The 16,122-nt window shown below is 44.9% G+C and overlaps 1 protein-coding gene across 1 annotated transcript in view; it reads left to right on the top strand.

Moving 5' to 3' along the window:
• The window catches only part of CCDC78 (coiled-coil domain containing 78), a 101,339-nt gene that overhangs the window by 59,491 nt on the left and 25,726 nt on the right, over nt 1-16,122 (top strand). The window contains exons 12-15 of the mRNA XM_030211941.1: nt 2,276-2,449; nt 3,900-3,950; nt 5,961-6,049; nt 6,397-6,475. Coding sequence (XP_030067801.1) covers nt 2,276-2,449; nt 3,900-3,950; nt 5,961-6,049; nt 6,397-6,475 — 393 coding nt within the window. The remainder of the gene's footprint in view (nt 1-2,275; nt 2,450-3,899; nt 3,951-5,960; nt 6,050-6,396; nt 6,476-16,122) is intronic.

Here is a 16,122-nt window from a genome sequence, read left to right as displayed (position 1 = left end):
ACTTCAGGCAGGTGGACCCAGGCTCATCCCCCCCCCCTAACTGCTACACTTGTGGTGGTAAATGTGTGCCCTCCAACCCCCCCCCCCCAAAACCCACTGTACCCACATGTAGGTGCCCCCCTTCACTCCTTAGGGCTACGGTAGTGGTGTAGAGTTGTGCAGAGTGGGTTTTGGAGGGGATTTGGGGGGGGCTCAGCACCCAAGGTAAGGGAGCTGTGCACCTAGGAGCAATTTTTGAAGTCCACTGCAGTGTCCCCTAGGGTGCCCGGTTGGTGTCCTGGCATGTCAGGGGTACCACTGCACTACAAATGCTGGCTCCTCCCACGACCAAATGCCTTGGATTTGGCTGGGTTTCAGATCGCCGGCATTAGTTTCCATTATCGCCGGAAACCAATGCCGGCCATCTCTAAAGCCGGCCCAAATGCTGAGATTTGGCCAACTCCAACCGTATGGTTGGGCCGCCGCTTTACGGCACCGGCCATATAGATGGACGGCCATATAGATGGCCAGCGCCGTTTGATTATGCCCCTCCACTCCACTTTATATTACATAAGTACATAAGTAATGCCACACTGGGAAAAGACCAAGGGTCCATCGAGCCCAGCATCCTGTCCACGACAGCGGCCAATCCAGGCCAAGGGCACCTGGCGAGCTTCCCAAATGTACAAACATTCTATACATGTTATTCCTGGAATTGTGGATTTTTCCCAAGTCCATTTAGTAGTGGTTTATGGACTTGTTTTTAGGAAACCATCTAACCCCTTTTTAAACTCTGCTAAGCTAACCGCCTTCACCACATTCTCCGGCAATGAATTCCAGGGTTTAATTACGCGTTGGGTGAAGAAACATTTTCTCCGATTTGTTTTAAATTTACTACACTGTAGTTTCATCGCATGCCCCCTAGTCCTAGTATTTTTGGAAAGCGTGAACAGACACTTCACATCCACCTGTTCCACTCCACTCATTATTTTATATACCTCTATCATGTCTCCCCTCAGCCGTCTCTTCTCCAAGCTGAAAAGCCCTAGCCTCCTTAGTCTTTCTTCATAGGGAAGTCGTCCTATCCCTGCTATCGTTTTAGTCGCCCTTCGCTGCACCTTTTCCAATTCTACTATATCTTTCTTGAGATGCGGCCACCAGAATTGAACACAATACTCAAGGTGCGGTCTCTTAGTAGTTTACTAGCTCGTGTATCCACTCCCTCATAGCTGTGACTTACTCCCCTCTCCAATGTTCCTCTTCCCATTCTATCCACTGCTACTTTCCCAATGCACTCAGAGTGAGTAAGCAGGTACAGGAAGAGGAAAAGAGGGCAAGTCATCTGACTCTATCTTGATCCACTTCCTGGCCAGCAACTCAAGCTGAAAACTTCTATACAGCAAGCAGAAGAGATGCCGAAAGATACACCGCATCAGTCTAGAGTGACTGTCCATTCCAGTCTGGGGGCTTCTTCCTTCTTGTGGAAAGTACCTAGATTACAAAAAATAGTGCTATTCTAGCAATGTGACACAAATCCAGTTTCTCAGTTTGTGGCTATGTTGCCATCTGCAGTAACCTGGCTTATTATTGTTTGTGCTGCATTCCAATGAGGTCATAATGGGATCTTGATTACATCACTGCTATATAAGTTATTTATAAATAGCTTGACATCAGTGCATTCCTCATAAAGATAAACTAGGTGAGAGGAAGCTGCCTTCATAAGAAGAACTTATAATCTGTATGGATGGAAAAGGGAGGAAGATGGTAACACTGACAGTTCTGAAATATACAACTCAATCAAATTAGTTGTTTTCCTCTATTTCACGAATTGTAGCTATTTTTGGAGCCCTTTTACAAAGGCGTGGGAGGATTTACACATGTACAGCGTGCACCAAATCTACACTACTGCCCAGCTAGCACCTGAGCCGTGTGGTAATTCTAAATCTGGTGCGCGTTGAATCCTGTGTTAGAAAATAATTTTCTACTTTCTACCATAGGCTGCTTACCCAGCAGTAAACAGCAGTTGGTACGCATTGCATGCTTATCGCATGAGATCTTACCGCTAGGTCAATGGGTGGCGGTAAGGTCTCAGGCTGAAAATGGATTTTAGCACACATCCATTTTCCGGCCCCTTAAAAATGGCCCTTTCTCCTAGACGTGCTAAAAAATGGCCCAGTGCGTGTCCAAAAGACGTGCTTGCACTACCGCAGGCCACTTTTTACCACGGCTTAGTAAAAGGACCCCTTTACGAGAAAACATCAAACTAAATGGTGTTCTTTTTTGCACGGTCTTGCAGGTTATGAAGAATGATGAGCTGAGTATGGAACTGCTGAATATGGCTAACACCAGGCGTACTTTCCAGACACAACAAGACACCTATTTGCAGTCCCAAACTCTTGTCAACGAGGCCACAGCTGAACTTGAGAGGGTTCGTGCTATGGTCAACCGCCTATCTGCCCGCAAAATTAAGGTATATATTAGGCACTAGTAGCACTTTAGAAATGATAGCAGTAGTAGTAGAAACTAGGAGCCTGATCTTCTTTCTGTCACTATATATTATATTAACAACAAACAGTACTCCTGTTCTATATAAATTACAAAATCTTTATTAGTGAAAACAAACCAGTGCATTAAAAGAATTACCAAATAGTATCCCTGCAACTCACTCACACTGCCATCCACACCAGACTTATACCCTGATCACATATGTAAATCCCACAAAGAACATTGAACATAAACCCTAAATTGCAGTTTCTTCACTCTCTTGGAGGTGGGGCTGGGATTCCCTGCCTGGACGTTAGTCCCGTTGGTGATAAGGGGTGGTTCCCCCTGAGGAAGAGCTACGAAATGCGGTCTGGTCTCGCATTGGGGAACTTTGGAGTATACCAACTATGTGGGTTTAATTTACCTATCCCTGGAAGCCTCCCACTTACCTGAAGCATTCTTTGGCTGCCTTTAATTTAAAGGTTTGACTGCGTGCAGGAGGATCACAGAAGATTTGTGTGACTCTGCAATTCCCAGTGTTTCTCTGTGTGTGTGTGTGTGTGTGTGTGTGTGGGGGGGGGGGGGGGGGGGGGTTAATCACAGGGATAAGAACAGTGGCTTTATATTGCAGTGGAGTTTTTTTTTCTTTCTTCACTTGAGAGCTTGTTGGATACAAAGATCAGCAATGTTCAATATCTGCTACAATTATTAAGAACTGGGTTTTGTGTGCCCTTGTTTTTTTAGGGCTCACTGACTGATCTTTATTGAGATTGTGCTCTGATGATACACAGAGACTGAAGAAACTGCAATTTAGGGTTTAAGTTCAATGTTCTTTGTGGGATTTACATATGTGATCAGGGTATAAGTCTGGTGTGGATGGCAGTGTGAGTGAGTTGCAGGGATACTATTTGGTAATTCTTTTAATGCACTGGTTTGTTTTCACTAATATAGATTTTGTAATTTATATAAAACAGGAGTACTGTTTGTTGTTAATGTTTTAGGTACCTCCTATTATATATATATATATATCCCCTATTAGGATTAAGACTATATATTATATGCCTGTAGGGCAACCTTGAATATAAGTTGAGCTTTAATTTCATTCACTGAGAAAGGGCATAATCATAAGGCAAATATACTCAGTTTTAGAATAAAAAGTCATTTGGGTTTTTTTTTCATTTTATCTACGTTTTTATATGTTTTATGTTATGGTTTTCTTTTTTCATTCATAACATTGGGCAGGGATGGGAGTGGGGGTTGGGGGTTCTTTGTGGACAACTTCTTAAAACAAAACACAGAAAAAGTGGAAATCATGGTTTTGTGCATGTTTTATTGACACTGTGTTATATGCTGACTAGCCAATGCATGGTTAGTTTAAATCTGCCAAGAAGCTGACCAAACTTTTTTTTATGCTTATATGTGTGTTACTGGATCAGCCAGAAGATGTTGTCGCCTCTGAACATGAACGTCGGAAACTGGAGAAAAGTGTGAGTGTAGCCACCAAAGACTTCAGTCCTTTGTAAAAAATGATATTTCTTTTAGAGATCCACTCAACAATTCATTCATTTCCCTCCTACACATTCATCCCTTTCCTTCCTACACATGCATCCCTTTCAGTTTTTAGCTTTAGAGGACTGGAAAAAGACTTTGGACATGCTTGAGACAGATAAGAAGGACAATGGTAGGGAAAGGGTTGAGAGGTCAGATGAAAGCCATGGGGGAGGGGGGGGGGGCGGGTAGAGCTGGTGTTGGTCTGCATAATGGAATTTAAATGCTCTAGATGGAGCTAGCATTTTTATTGGTGGCTTCTTTTTTCATAAGACTGTTTATAAATTTTGATTTCAAAGGAAGAACAGATAATAGATACAATGCTTTGTAATATTAGATCTTGTGTCTTTTCATTTTGTAGGATGTTTGTCATGACCCCCCACCTTGTCTGTGCCAGCTTTATGTTCCACCAAAAATAGCTGATAAATGAACCTGCACACCATTGTACAAAACAAATTCCATTTAAGACTTTATGGTTGAGGGCTTCCTTGAAGCTAAAAGAATATCCTAATTTCCTGAGAAGGAGGAAGTTTAGAAATCAAAATTTTTTCAATATCCAAGCTGTGAGAGCTAGAGATTTGAGGTTGGGAAGTAGAAGGTGACCTTGCTGTTATGTTTGGAGGTCTGGATGAGTCCCCAAGAATATTGGTGCTTCCATGGGAACTATATTTGATGCAGCCAGTGAGGCGATATCAGAATGAGAGTTGCCTTGTCTTGAATGACCTTTTGTATTACCTTGGATATTAGAGAAAAAGGAGGAATGCGTAGAGTAAGTCCCTTTTCCAGGAGATAGAGAAAGCATCATGAGTGATTCCCATCTTCTTGAACAAAACAATGAACATTTCATGTCAATTTGTGTGGTAATCAAAATTGATCTGGGGATAGCTGCATTTCTTGAATATACTTAAGGACACTGAATTGTTGAGGGACCACTCATGAGGATCCAGTCTGTGGCTGAATTTGTCCACAGCTTGGTTGTGATCACCTGAAGGCTTGCTTGTAATGGCCAGATTCCAAAGTTTGATGGCTTCCTTGCATAGTTTTAGAGGCCCGAGACCTCCTTCTTTGTTCACGTAAAACTTTGAAATCAGGTTGTTTGTTTGAATTAGAAACTACTTTGTCAAAGATCCATTGTTTGAAAGTATTCAAAGTGTATCAAATTTCTCTTTAAGAGATTTATGTGAAGAGTTTTTTTCTCTTGGTGTCCAAAGTGCCTGAGTACAAAGGTAAAAGAGGTGGGCCCCCAATCACTTGTGGAAATGTTGATTGTGAGAATATCACTGTGAAGAGACCTCTGAAAGGAGGACTTTTGCCAAGGTATATGCCTCCCATTCAGTGGTGTTCCTAGGGGGGCGGACACCCGGGGCAGCGCCCCGCCCCCCGGGTGCATGCCGCTGGGGGGGGGGGGGTGCCGCAGCGCGCGCCTGCTGCGAGTTTACTAACTTTGTTCGTTCGCTGCAGCTCCCTCTGCCCTGGAACAGGTTACTTCAAGTAACCTGTTCCGGGGCAGAGGGAGCTGCAGCGAACGAGAGAAGTTAGCAAACTTGCGCAGCAGGCGCGCGCCACGGCACCCCCCAGCGGCGTGCACTCGGGGCGGACCGCCCCCACTGCCTCCCCCTTGGTACGCCACTGCTCCCATTGCCAGCAGTGATTTCAGTCATTGCTCTCTTGTGAACTGATGAATGAAATGGAAGCATTTGGGGCTTACAGGTAGCTATTTTCAAATGCATTAACATTAGCTTTATTTTATATTTTAGTTATAGTTGTGCTTCTCTTCTTTTCTTTTCCCTGGCCTCCACATTGTTTCCCCAGATACTTTTTTTCTCTTTTCCTCCCCAGGATCTTCCCTTTCTTCTCGTTCCTCCTATCCCCTGATAGTCCAGGCTCCTGTTATTGCACAGCTCTCGATGCAAATTCCTATCCAGTGATGTTTTATTCTTATCTCATAGTTACTAGGTAACCAGGATCAGATAAAAGAAGAGATTGAGCAGATGAAAAAAACGCATGATGTACAGCAGCAGAAGTTGGAAGAAAGAGTGTGAGTGTTCACATGGCAGCCAGGATTGAGACCTTCTGACGGGGACTTTGGAGGGAGAAAAACTGTGAATGTTCACAAGAAAACCCAGGTTTGAAGCAGTGTAGGAGGGAAAGTGTGAGTGTTCACATGCACACACAAGACATAGTAGCCTATGACTGATGCATTTATTTCTCCATTGTCATAACTGAAGAAGGGTTCTATGTCATCTTGAATCCTATGTTCAATGAATCATTGTAAAATCATTAAGGTAGTCCAATAAATGAAGTCACAATCTGCAAAGTGTCCACTTTCTTCACTGTCAAGCCTTAATGTAGAACTGAATATTTTCTGATTGTTTATTTTTTCAGAGTTGTAATGGGGAAAGAGCTGCAAGAGGCCAAAAGAGCAATTCGTAGCACCCAACACAAGATAGCAGAACAGTCAGCGGTAAGAGTGCTTGCACTCCCAATATTTTAAATGTTTAGCTCCTACTCCATCATCTTCCCTTTCCTTCCCTCAGGTTCCGCCATATCTCCTTCCCTTCCCTACAGTCCTTTACCACCTCCCCCTTCCAATGTATCCAGCATCTCTCATTCCCTACCATTGCCCCCAAGGTATTCAGCACATCCTTCCTTTCCCCTTTTCCCCTCCTGCCACTACCACAACCATCCTACCTCTTTCTTTTACCTGATTCTGCATAGAAAACTCAGCATATATAGGGCATTTGAGCTCATTCATGTGCTCACAACTTCCAGCATCCTGCACCTTCTGATGTAAACTTCCTGTTGGACGGGGTGGGATGCGGCAGACAGTGAGCACGTGTGCAGGTGATCAAAGGGCTGCTGCCATGGTGGCAGTAGCTTTCAAGCTGCTCTGCTGCTTTCTTGCTGTCTCCCCTGAATTCTAATACTCTAAGTGGATGCGTAGCTCCCTCTAGTGACAGGGATGGCCCTGGGTTTGGTTTATTGGTTATGATTATAGTTTACAATAGTAAGGAGACCACAGGAGCAGAAGACTGTGATCCACTACGTAATGAAAAGCAAAACAGGAGAGTAGTGTGACCAGCAGGGCAACTTCAGGAACAACATGATGACGAAGTGGTAGAAGAAAAAACATTTTGGTAGAAGAAAAAACTTTCTTCTACCACGTCATCATCCTGTTGTTCCTATACATTCAATGGATTATTTACATGTATATGTGGATTGCTTTACTTTTCGTTCCATAATGTTTGTTACTGTTTTTATTTAGGCCCCTGAAGCAGGCACTTGGCCGAAACACGGTGCCGTATCGGGAATCTTAATAAAAGTTTTTTCTTCTACCACTTTGTCGTCCTGTTGTTCCTGAAGTTGCCCTGCTGGTCACACTCCTGTTTTGCTTATAGTTCACAATAAGAATCCAGTAAATTGGGCAATAAATGAGTTATCAACTGCCACACTTTTCATTTCTTTATCAGAGGAGTAGTTGTAAACTTCCCAGTCTTGTAGGTTTTGCAGTTTCTCCTCCCATAGCTTAGGTTCCTCCTTGGGTAGCTGATCTCTGTAGAAGACAGTTTGCTTATTTATATATTTAGCTCACATCTCTTCATTGGTAGCTCAAGGTGAGTTACATCTGCATTTAGGCACAGAAGGTATTTCCCTGTCCCTAGAGGGCTTACAGTCTAAGAGGCCCACTTTACTATTTTACTGTCAAAACATTATCTCAGGATATATCAAGCTGCAGTTTAATAAATCCAGGTGTAATTTTTAAATCATGATACTGCAGCTGCATTGATTCCAGATGATGAGCCCCATCCTGGCCTCACCAACTTTTAAAGGGGCTGACAATGTACACAATTTTCTATACCTTCCAGAAGTATAGTTAACCTTCCTGGAATAAGGCAACTTGTGAAACTGATTGCAAGTTGCATTATTCCATTTGTATCATAATGAACCACTTCACATGCATTTACAAGTGGCACAATTCATTAATTTTTAATGTACACTGGGCCTGATTTGTGCAGAGTTATGGCAAAATAATGTGCATTAAACACAAATAATGCACATTATAAACTTTTTAACGTACATTAATTGCCCTTTAGTGTATGTTACATGACATAACACATACAATCCCACTGTAGACAGGCCATACCAGTAGGAATTGAAATGTGCAGGTCAGTGCGTCTCAAATATGACCAGTTCTAAACTACAGGAGAAATGGACATTTATGCACCAGGTACATGCAGCAGAAACATCCATTATAGAAAAATAAACATGTATATATCAATGGGTTCAAAGCCAGCACATAATTGGTTATCTGTGCAACCTTAGAAACATAACCAGGTTTTATCCCAATATTGTCACAGAAACTGGTTTCCCTTCCCAGTTTAGCATTTGAGAGGGGGGGGGAACCACTGGAAGATTAAGGGGGCAATCCCCCCTAATCCCTCCAGTGGAGTGCTGCTCAATAGTATCTGTTTACCAAATCCTAAATGTGTTTGATAGGAGATGTAACTCCCAATGTTTATCGTTTAAAGACACAGACATTTAGTCCTCTTCTGCAATAGGGGACAGAAATTTCACCCATCCCTGCCCGTTCCCAATGGAATCTAATCCTTACCCACCCGTACCTGCTAAGATCCATTCCATCCCCACCTATCTCCTCAATTAATCTCTTCCATCCCCACTCGTGCCCACAGGAGATGATTAGCCCCCTGTTTCCTCCCAACAGCCTCCTGTGGTTTTTGGATGGTATTCAGTATTCAACCATTGAGTGTTCCAAGCCTCGGTCTAGTGTTTTGGCTGCCCCTCTGGGCATTCCAAGCCTCATTCTGTTGTTGCAACTGGCCTCTCTCCATACGTTCCAAGCGTCATTCTGGGGTTCCAGTTGCCTCTTTTGGTGCATTCCAAGCCTCATTCTGGAGTCACCAGAGATTTTGACTACACTCTTACGGGAATCCCATGGCAACTTCTTCCATCCCTGTGGGAATCCAATGGCAACTTCTTCCATCCCTTATTTTATTCAGTGCTCATACACTTGGGTAAAACTAGTCATAAAGTGTAAGTCAAATAGTAACCTGTACTCTATTCCCAGTCATAGTTGCAGTTTAACACACTGTATTGCTTTTTTTTTTAAATCTTGTTTATTGACACTGCAAACAAAGTACAATTCGACATTCTTCAAAGCATAACAAAACCACTTTTGAAAAGGCAAAATCAAGACTTACAGAATATCAGCTTATTGTCAGTACAATCTTTTTCAAATTTTCCCCCTCCCTAAACCGCTTGACCTTACCACCCTCCCCCAACCCCTCCCTCCCTTCAGGAATGCAACACTGTATTGCTTTTTAGCAAGTTTAATAAAGAGAAAAATACATTATCTACTCACTATCAGTCAAACACAAGCATGCACCAAGCCAAACTCTCACAATCACACACACAATCATCCCTCATTCATTCAGACCCCCCCCCCCCCACCTCAATTAGAATTTCTCTCTATTTATTTATTTGTTACATTTGCATCCCATATTTTGCAGGCTCAATGTGGCTTACATATAACCATTAACGGTGTTAGCCGATTACGGTTTGAACAAATACACAGTATGAATGAATACAAAGTGATATTGTGGTATAATGAGGTATATGTATGATAGGAGACAGTTGGGGGGAATTTAGAGAGGGAAAGGGGGAAGAAAAGTCAGGTAATGTCTGTTGCAGTCTTTGGCATAGGCGCCGACTCCGTGGGTGCTGTGGGTGCTCAAGCACCCCCAATATTTTCAAACCTGCCCTCCTTGCTTTCCTGCCGCTCAGCCAGCGCTTAAAACTAATTTTACTGAACGGCAGTGAAAGAAGCAGAGTACATGCTCTGTCTTCACATTTCTTCTTCCCTCTCAGCTGTGTTCCTGCCCTTGTGTAAACAGGAAATAAGGGCGGGACCACAGCTGAGAGGGAAGAAGAAAGGTGAAGATGGAGCCGGCTGTACTCTGCTTCTTTCGTTCAGTCAGGTAAAATTAGTTTTAAGAGGTAGGGCAGGGAAGAAATCGCTGAACATTGATGCTGGACAGGGGGCAGGGGACAGGGGAGAGAGGAGAGTTGCTGAACATGGATGCAGGGGACAGGGGAGAGAGGAGAGTTGCTGAACATGAGTACAGGGGAGGGCAGGGGCAGGGGAGAGAGGAGAGTTGCTGAACATGGATACAGGGGAGGACAGGGGAGAGTGGAGAGTTGCTGAACATGGATACAGGGGAGGGCAGGGGGCAGAGGAGAGAGAAGAGTTGCTGAACATGGATACAGGGGGGGCAGGGGACAGGGGAGAGAGGAGAGTTGCTGAACATGGATACAGGGGAGGGCAGGGGACAGGGGAGAGAGGAGAGTTGCTGAACATGAGTACAGGGGAGGGCAGGGGGCAGGGGAGAGAGGAGAGTTGCTGAACATGGATACAGGGGAGGACAGGGGAGAGTGGAGAGTTGCTGAACATGGATACAGGGGAGGGCAGGGGACAGGGGAGAGAGGAGAGTTGCTGAACATGGATACAGGGGAGGGCAGGGGACAGGGGAGAGAGGAGAGTTGCTGAACATGAGTACAGGGGGGGGCAGGGGAGAGAGGAGAGTTGCTGAACATGGATACAGGGGAGGACAGGGGAGAGTGGAGAGTTGCTGAACATGGATACAGGAGAGGGCAGGGGGCAGGGGAGAGAGAAGAGTTGCTGAACATGGATACAGGGGAGGGCAGGGGACAGGGGAGAGAGGAGAGTTGCTGAACATGGGTACAGGGGAGGGCAGGGGGCAGGGGAGAGAGGAGAGTTGCTGAACATGGATACAGGGGAGGGCAGGGGAGAGGGGAGAGTTGCTGAACATGGGTACAGGGGAGGGCAGGGGGCAGGGGAGAGAGGAGAGTTGCTGAACATGGATACAGGGGAGGGCAGGGGACAGGGGAGAGAGGAGAGCTGCTGAACATGGATACAGGGGAGGGCAGGGGGCAGTGGAGAGTTGCTGAACATGGATACAGGGGAGGGCAGGGGAGAGAGGAGAGTTGCTGAACATGGATACAGGGGAGGACAGGGGAGAGAGGAGAGTTGCTGAACATGAGTACAGGGGAGGGCAGGGGGCAGGGGATAGAGGAGAGTTGCTGAACATGGATACAGGGGAGGACAGGGGAGAGTGGAGAGTTGCTGAACATGGATACAGGGGAGGGCAGGGGAGAGAGAGAAGAGTTGCTGAACATGGATACAGGGGAGGACAGGGGAGAGTGGAGAGTTGCTGAACATGGATACAGGGGAGGGCAGGGGGCAGGGGAGAGAGAAGAGTTGCTGAACATGGATACAGGGGAGGGCAGGGGACAGGTGATAGAGGAGAGTTGCTGAACATGGATACGGGGGGGGCAGGGGACAGGGGAGAGAGGAGAGTTGCTGAACATGGGTACAGGGGAGGGCAGGGGGCAGGGGAGAGAGGAGAGTTGCTGAACATGGATACAGGGGAGGGCAGGGGACAGGGGAGAGAGGAGAGCTGCTGAACATGGATACAGGGGAGGGCAGGGGAGGAGTGGAGAGTTGCTGAACATGGATACAGGGGAGGGCAGGGGAGAGAGGAGACTTGCTGAACATGGATACAGGGGAGGGCATGGGGCAGGGGAGAGAGGAGACTTGCTGAACATGGATACAGGGGAGGTCATGGGGCAGAGGAGAGAGGAGAGTTGCTGAACATGAATACAGGGGAGGGCAGGGGAGAGAGGAGACTTGCTGAACATGGATACATGGGAGGGCATAGGGCAGGGGAGAGAGGAGACTTGCTGAACATGGATACAGGGGAGGGCAGGGGGCAGGGGAAAGAGGAGATTTGCTGAACATGGATACAGGGGAGGGCAGGGGAGTTGCTGGACATAGATGCGGGAGAGGGCAGGGGAGAGAGGAGAGTTGCTGGAAATGGATGCAGGGGAGGGCAGGGGAGAGAGGAGAGTTGCTGAACATGGATGCAGGGGAGAGAGGAGAGTTGCTGAACATGGATGGATGGGAGGGCAGGGGAGAGATGAAAGTTGCTGTACATGGATGCAGGGGAGGGCAGGAGAAATGATGGACATGGATGGAGGGGAGGGAAGACAGGAGGAGATGCACATGGATGGAGGGGAGAGAGGGAAAATGCTGGACATGGATGGTGGGGAGGGAAGAGAGGAAGTGAGATGAACATGGATGGAGGAGCGGAGAGAAGAAAAATGCTGGACATGGATGGAGGAGAGGGAAGAGAGAGAGGAAGGAGTTGCATATGGATGGAGGAGAGTGAAGAAAGAGGAAGGAGAGGCATACTGACAGAGATGAGGGAAAGGGAAAAGAGGAGAAAAACTACACATGAATGGAGAAAATAGACGCCGGATGGAAAGAGGGAAGAGAGGGGGCAGATGCTGGATGGAAAGGAGAGAGAGAGGGGGCAGATACTAGATGGAAAGGGGGAAGAGAGGGGGCGGATGCTGGAAGGAAAAGGGGGAGAGAGGGGGTAGACGGATGGAAAGGGGGGAAAGTTAAAGATTGAGGAAAGAAGAAACAAGAGACTGGGACCAACACAATTAGAAACAGTAAACGGCCAGACCACAAAGGTAGGAAAAAATGAATTTTATTTTTAGTTTAGGATAAAGTAGTGTGGTAGCTGTGTTAATAAATACAGAAAATGGAAGTAATGTTTACTGGACTAATTTTAATACATTTTTGACTAATGTTTGGAGACCAAACCCTCCTTTCTTGTGTCAGAACAGAATGCCATAACAGCAGTATACTGTCCTGACCTGAGGAAAGAGGTTTTGGCCTTTGAAAGTGTTTTAATTTCCCCCTCTTGGACCTCTTTCTGACTCCAGATCACACGGGGGACTAAAGATACCTATTTCACATAACAGGCTCTGTCTGATTTCTCCCACCTTCATTGTCACCCAATCACAAGGAGGTCTGCTCTGGGTTTGCATTAGGGGCTGTAATAGAAATCTAATTCCCATAACTACTGCTTTCTGTCTTCCTGGATCTAGGTATACTCTGGGCCATTTATGTTCCCAGATAATGCCTAATAAAAATCTGTCTAAGTTTCTCCAGAGACTGAGTGTATGTAATCTGCCTTGTAAACTAAATGTAAGGTAAAGAGAAGATAGAATAAAGACAGAGATAGATTTGAATAAATAGATACATTTTATTTCTTACCCAAAGACAAGTCTTCAAGTTGGTACAAGTACAGACATCAGACTTTAATCAGGTACATTCAGCAGAGAGATTCTGAGTACAACCGGACAGAGCTTCGCCCTCTGAGAAGACTCCCCTCTAAGGCACAATTTTCCCTCTTTTATACACAACCTCTCCATAGAAGTCAATGGTGGGAAACCTAGCTCTCAATTTCTGAGATGATACGTTCCCACGCGGGCTTATCAGTATGTTTTGGGAACAAGTTCTTTTTTCACATCTCATTTCTGAGACACCTGTTCCCTGTTGCAATAGTTTTCACATACTTTTCACACCATCTTAAGAACTCTGTAATAGGCTCCATTTTGTTCATCTTAAGAACTATGTAATAGGCTCCATTTTGTTCATCTGAGCCATCCTTTTTGTTTTTGTTTTCCCCAGTACAGGAGCTGAATTTGAATTAAAAATTGTACCAATTTGTAGCAGGACTCATTATTCAGAACCGCTTTTTACTGATTCTCAAATATTAAATCATGTACTTGTTATTTGGCCTAGTCAGTACTTCTTCAGTTATTTTAGGCTTCATAGCTTTGGCCTTCACTATTCCAGTGGTAGATCCAAAGCCAGGCCATATATTAACAAAAGCTAATTGAAAAATGTATTTAGTCCACAAAAATGATATCATATTTTCTATTTTTTGTTTTATTTGTATTTGTTAACTTATAGTATAGTGATTGAAATATGTCAGTTTTTGAAATTTGCATCTCTTTATATTTGCACAGTACAGGGGGATTGAGGGGTGGGACTGTTCAGGGAAGACGTCCTGGTGTAGGTTGCAGGCAGCCTATGAGTGGCGCTGCCACTGCCCAGGTGAAGACTGCCGTAGATATAATTTTAAGGTATGGGGGGACACTGCCTGTAAAAAAAAAATGTCAGCACCCCCAATCATTTTGAAAAGTTGGCTCCTATGGTACATTCTACTTGTTTAGGGTATTCAGAATTCTCATAGCTTTACATAATTTTGTTTTCCAGACTGTCCATTGGGTTTTAGAGTAAAAGTCACACTGAAGACTTGCAGTGGGAAAAACACTGTGAGTCTGCAGTGTGGCTTTTGCTCTAAAAGTCAAAGCAGCTTTTTCACTATCTTGAAAGTGGTAAATAGATGCAGCACTGAACTGTACTACTACTACTACTACTACTAACTAGCATTTCTAAAGCGCTACTAGGGTTACGCAGCGCTGTACAATTTAAACATAGAAGGACGGTCCCTGCTCAAAGAGCTTACAATCTAAAAGACAAGAGAACAATCTAAAGACAAGTGAACAATCTAGAGGATGAGTGAACAGTTAATCTGATAGGGTGGATAGATTGGGGCATTCTATCTATCTCAAGCGGTTAGGCGCCGAAGGCAGCACTGAAGAGGTGAGTTTTAAGCAGAGATTTGAAGATGGGTAGGAAGGGGGCATGGCGTATGGGTAAAGGAAGATTGTTCCAGGCATAGGGTGAGGCAAGGCAGAATGAGCGGAGCCTGGAGTTGGCAGTGGTGGAGAAGGATACTGAGAGAAGGGCTTTGTCCTGTGAGCGGAGGTTACGGGCGGGAACATAGGGGGAGATGAGGGTGGAGAGGTAGTGAGGAGCCGCAGACTGAGTGCACTTGTAGGTAAGGAGGAGGAGCTTGAATTGTATGCGATATCTGATCGGAAGCCAATGAAGTGATTTGAGGAGAGGGGTGATATGAGTATATCGGTTTTGGCGGAATATAAGACGTGCCGCAGCGTTCTGAACTGATTGAAGGGGGGATAGATGGCTGAGTGGGAGGCCGGTGAGGAGTAAGTTGCAGTAATCAAGGCGAGAGGTAATGAGAGCGTGGACGAGAGTTCTGGTGGTGTGCTCAGAGAGGAAAGGGTGAATTTTGCTGATGTTGAAGAGGAAGAAGCGACAGGTCTTGGCAGTCTGTTGGAACTGTCTGTGTGCTATCCATTACTCTGGAATTTGTCTGATCCCTGATGCAGGCATTTATACTTAAACCCAGCCACGTTGGGTTATTTTTATAATAAAGAACCTTGGTTACATATCCTGGTTGTCTTCCCTTCCTCTTGGTCACTTCTTTGCTCTTGGTGCCATACTGCTACATGAACCACAAAATGAATAGTACACAGATTTACAAAACCAGTTCTCAGGTGTACTAACAGGATAACAGAAAATGAAAAACTGTGGCTCTTCTGGCATCATCAGTATAATTTTTGTTGCATATTGTTAATATTTATTTCTATATGCTTAATTTATTTATTTACTGTTTTGTTTATGTCTATAGACTCCTGATGTAGGCCATTTGACCGAAACAACGTTGTGTCGAGTCAATTTTAATGTGTTATTGTTATATTATTATTTGTTTGAAGATTATTAAATTTTGTTTTTTAAGTAAAGATTATTTGGTTCCATTCTTTGGATAGCCTGGCTTATTTTCCCACCTTTTTATTTTTCATCATCAGAAGCAAACATTTTGGGCCTTTGATGATAGTATCACAGGGATACTTGGCTGTTGGTGTCCTTCCCCTGCTCGCTCCACTAAAAAGTTCTTGCCATCCAATTCCTGCTCTGTGCAGCAGCAACAAACCTAAGGTCTGCTGGCAAAAGCTGATTTTACTTTGTTTGAAATTGCTGTTGTCCTAGAAGATAGGTTTACACTACCACCTGAAACTGAACATGTCCAAGACCGAGCTTATCGTCTTTCCACCAAAACCCACTTCTCCTCTTCCTCCACTCTCTATCTCAGTTGATGGCACCCTCATCCTCCCCGTTTCATCTGCCCGCAACCTCAGAGTCATGTTCGACTCCTCCCTCTCCTTCTCTGCGCATATCCAGCAGATAGCCAAGTCCTGTCGCTTCTTTCTCTTTAACATCAGCAAAATTCGCCCTTTCCTCTCTGAGCACACCACCCGTACTCTCGTCCACGCTCTCATTACCTC

Source organism: Microcaecilia unicolor, chromosome 8, assembly GCF_901765095.1.
Source record: "Microcaecilia unicolor chromosome 8, aMicUni1.1, whole genome shotgun sequence".
Lineage (NCBI taxonomy): Eukaryota > Metazoa > Chordata > Amphibia > Gymnophiona > Siphonopidae > Microcaecilia > Microcaecilia unicolor.
The sequence above is the reverse complement of the archived record's forward strand: the minus strand, read 5'-3'. Positions and strand labels throughout refer to the sequence as shown.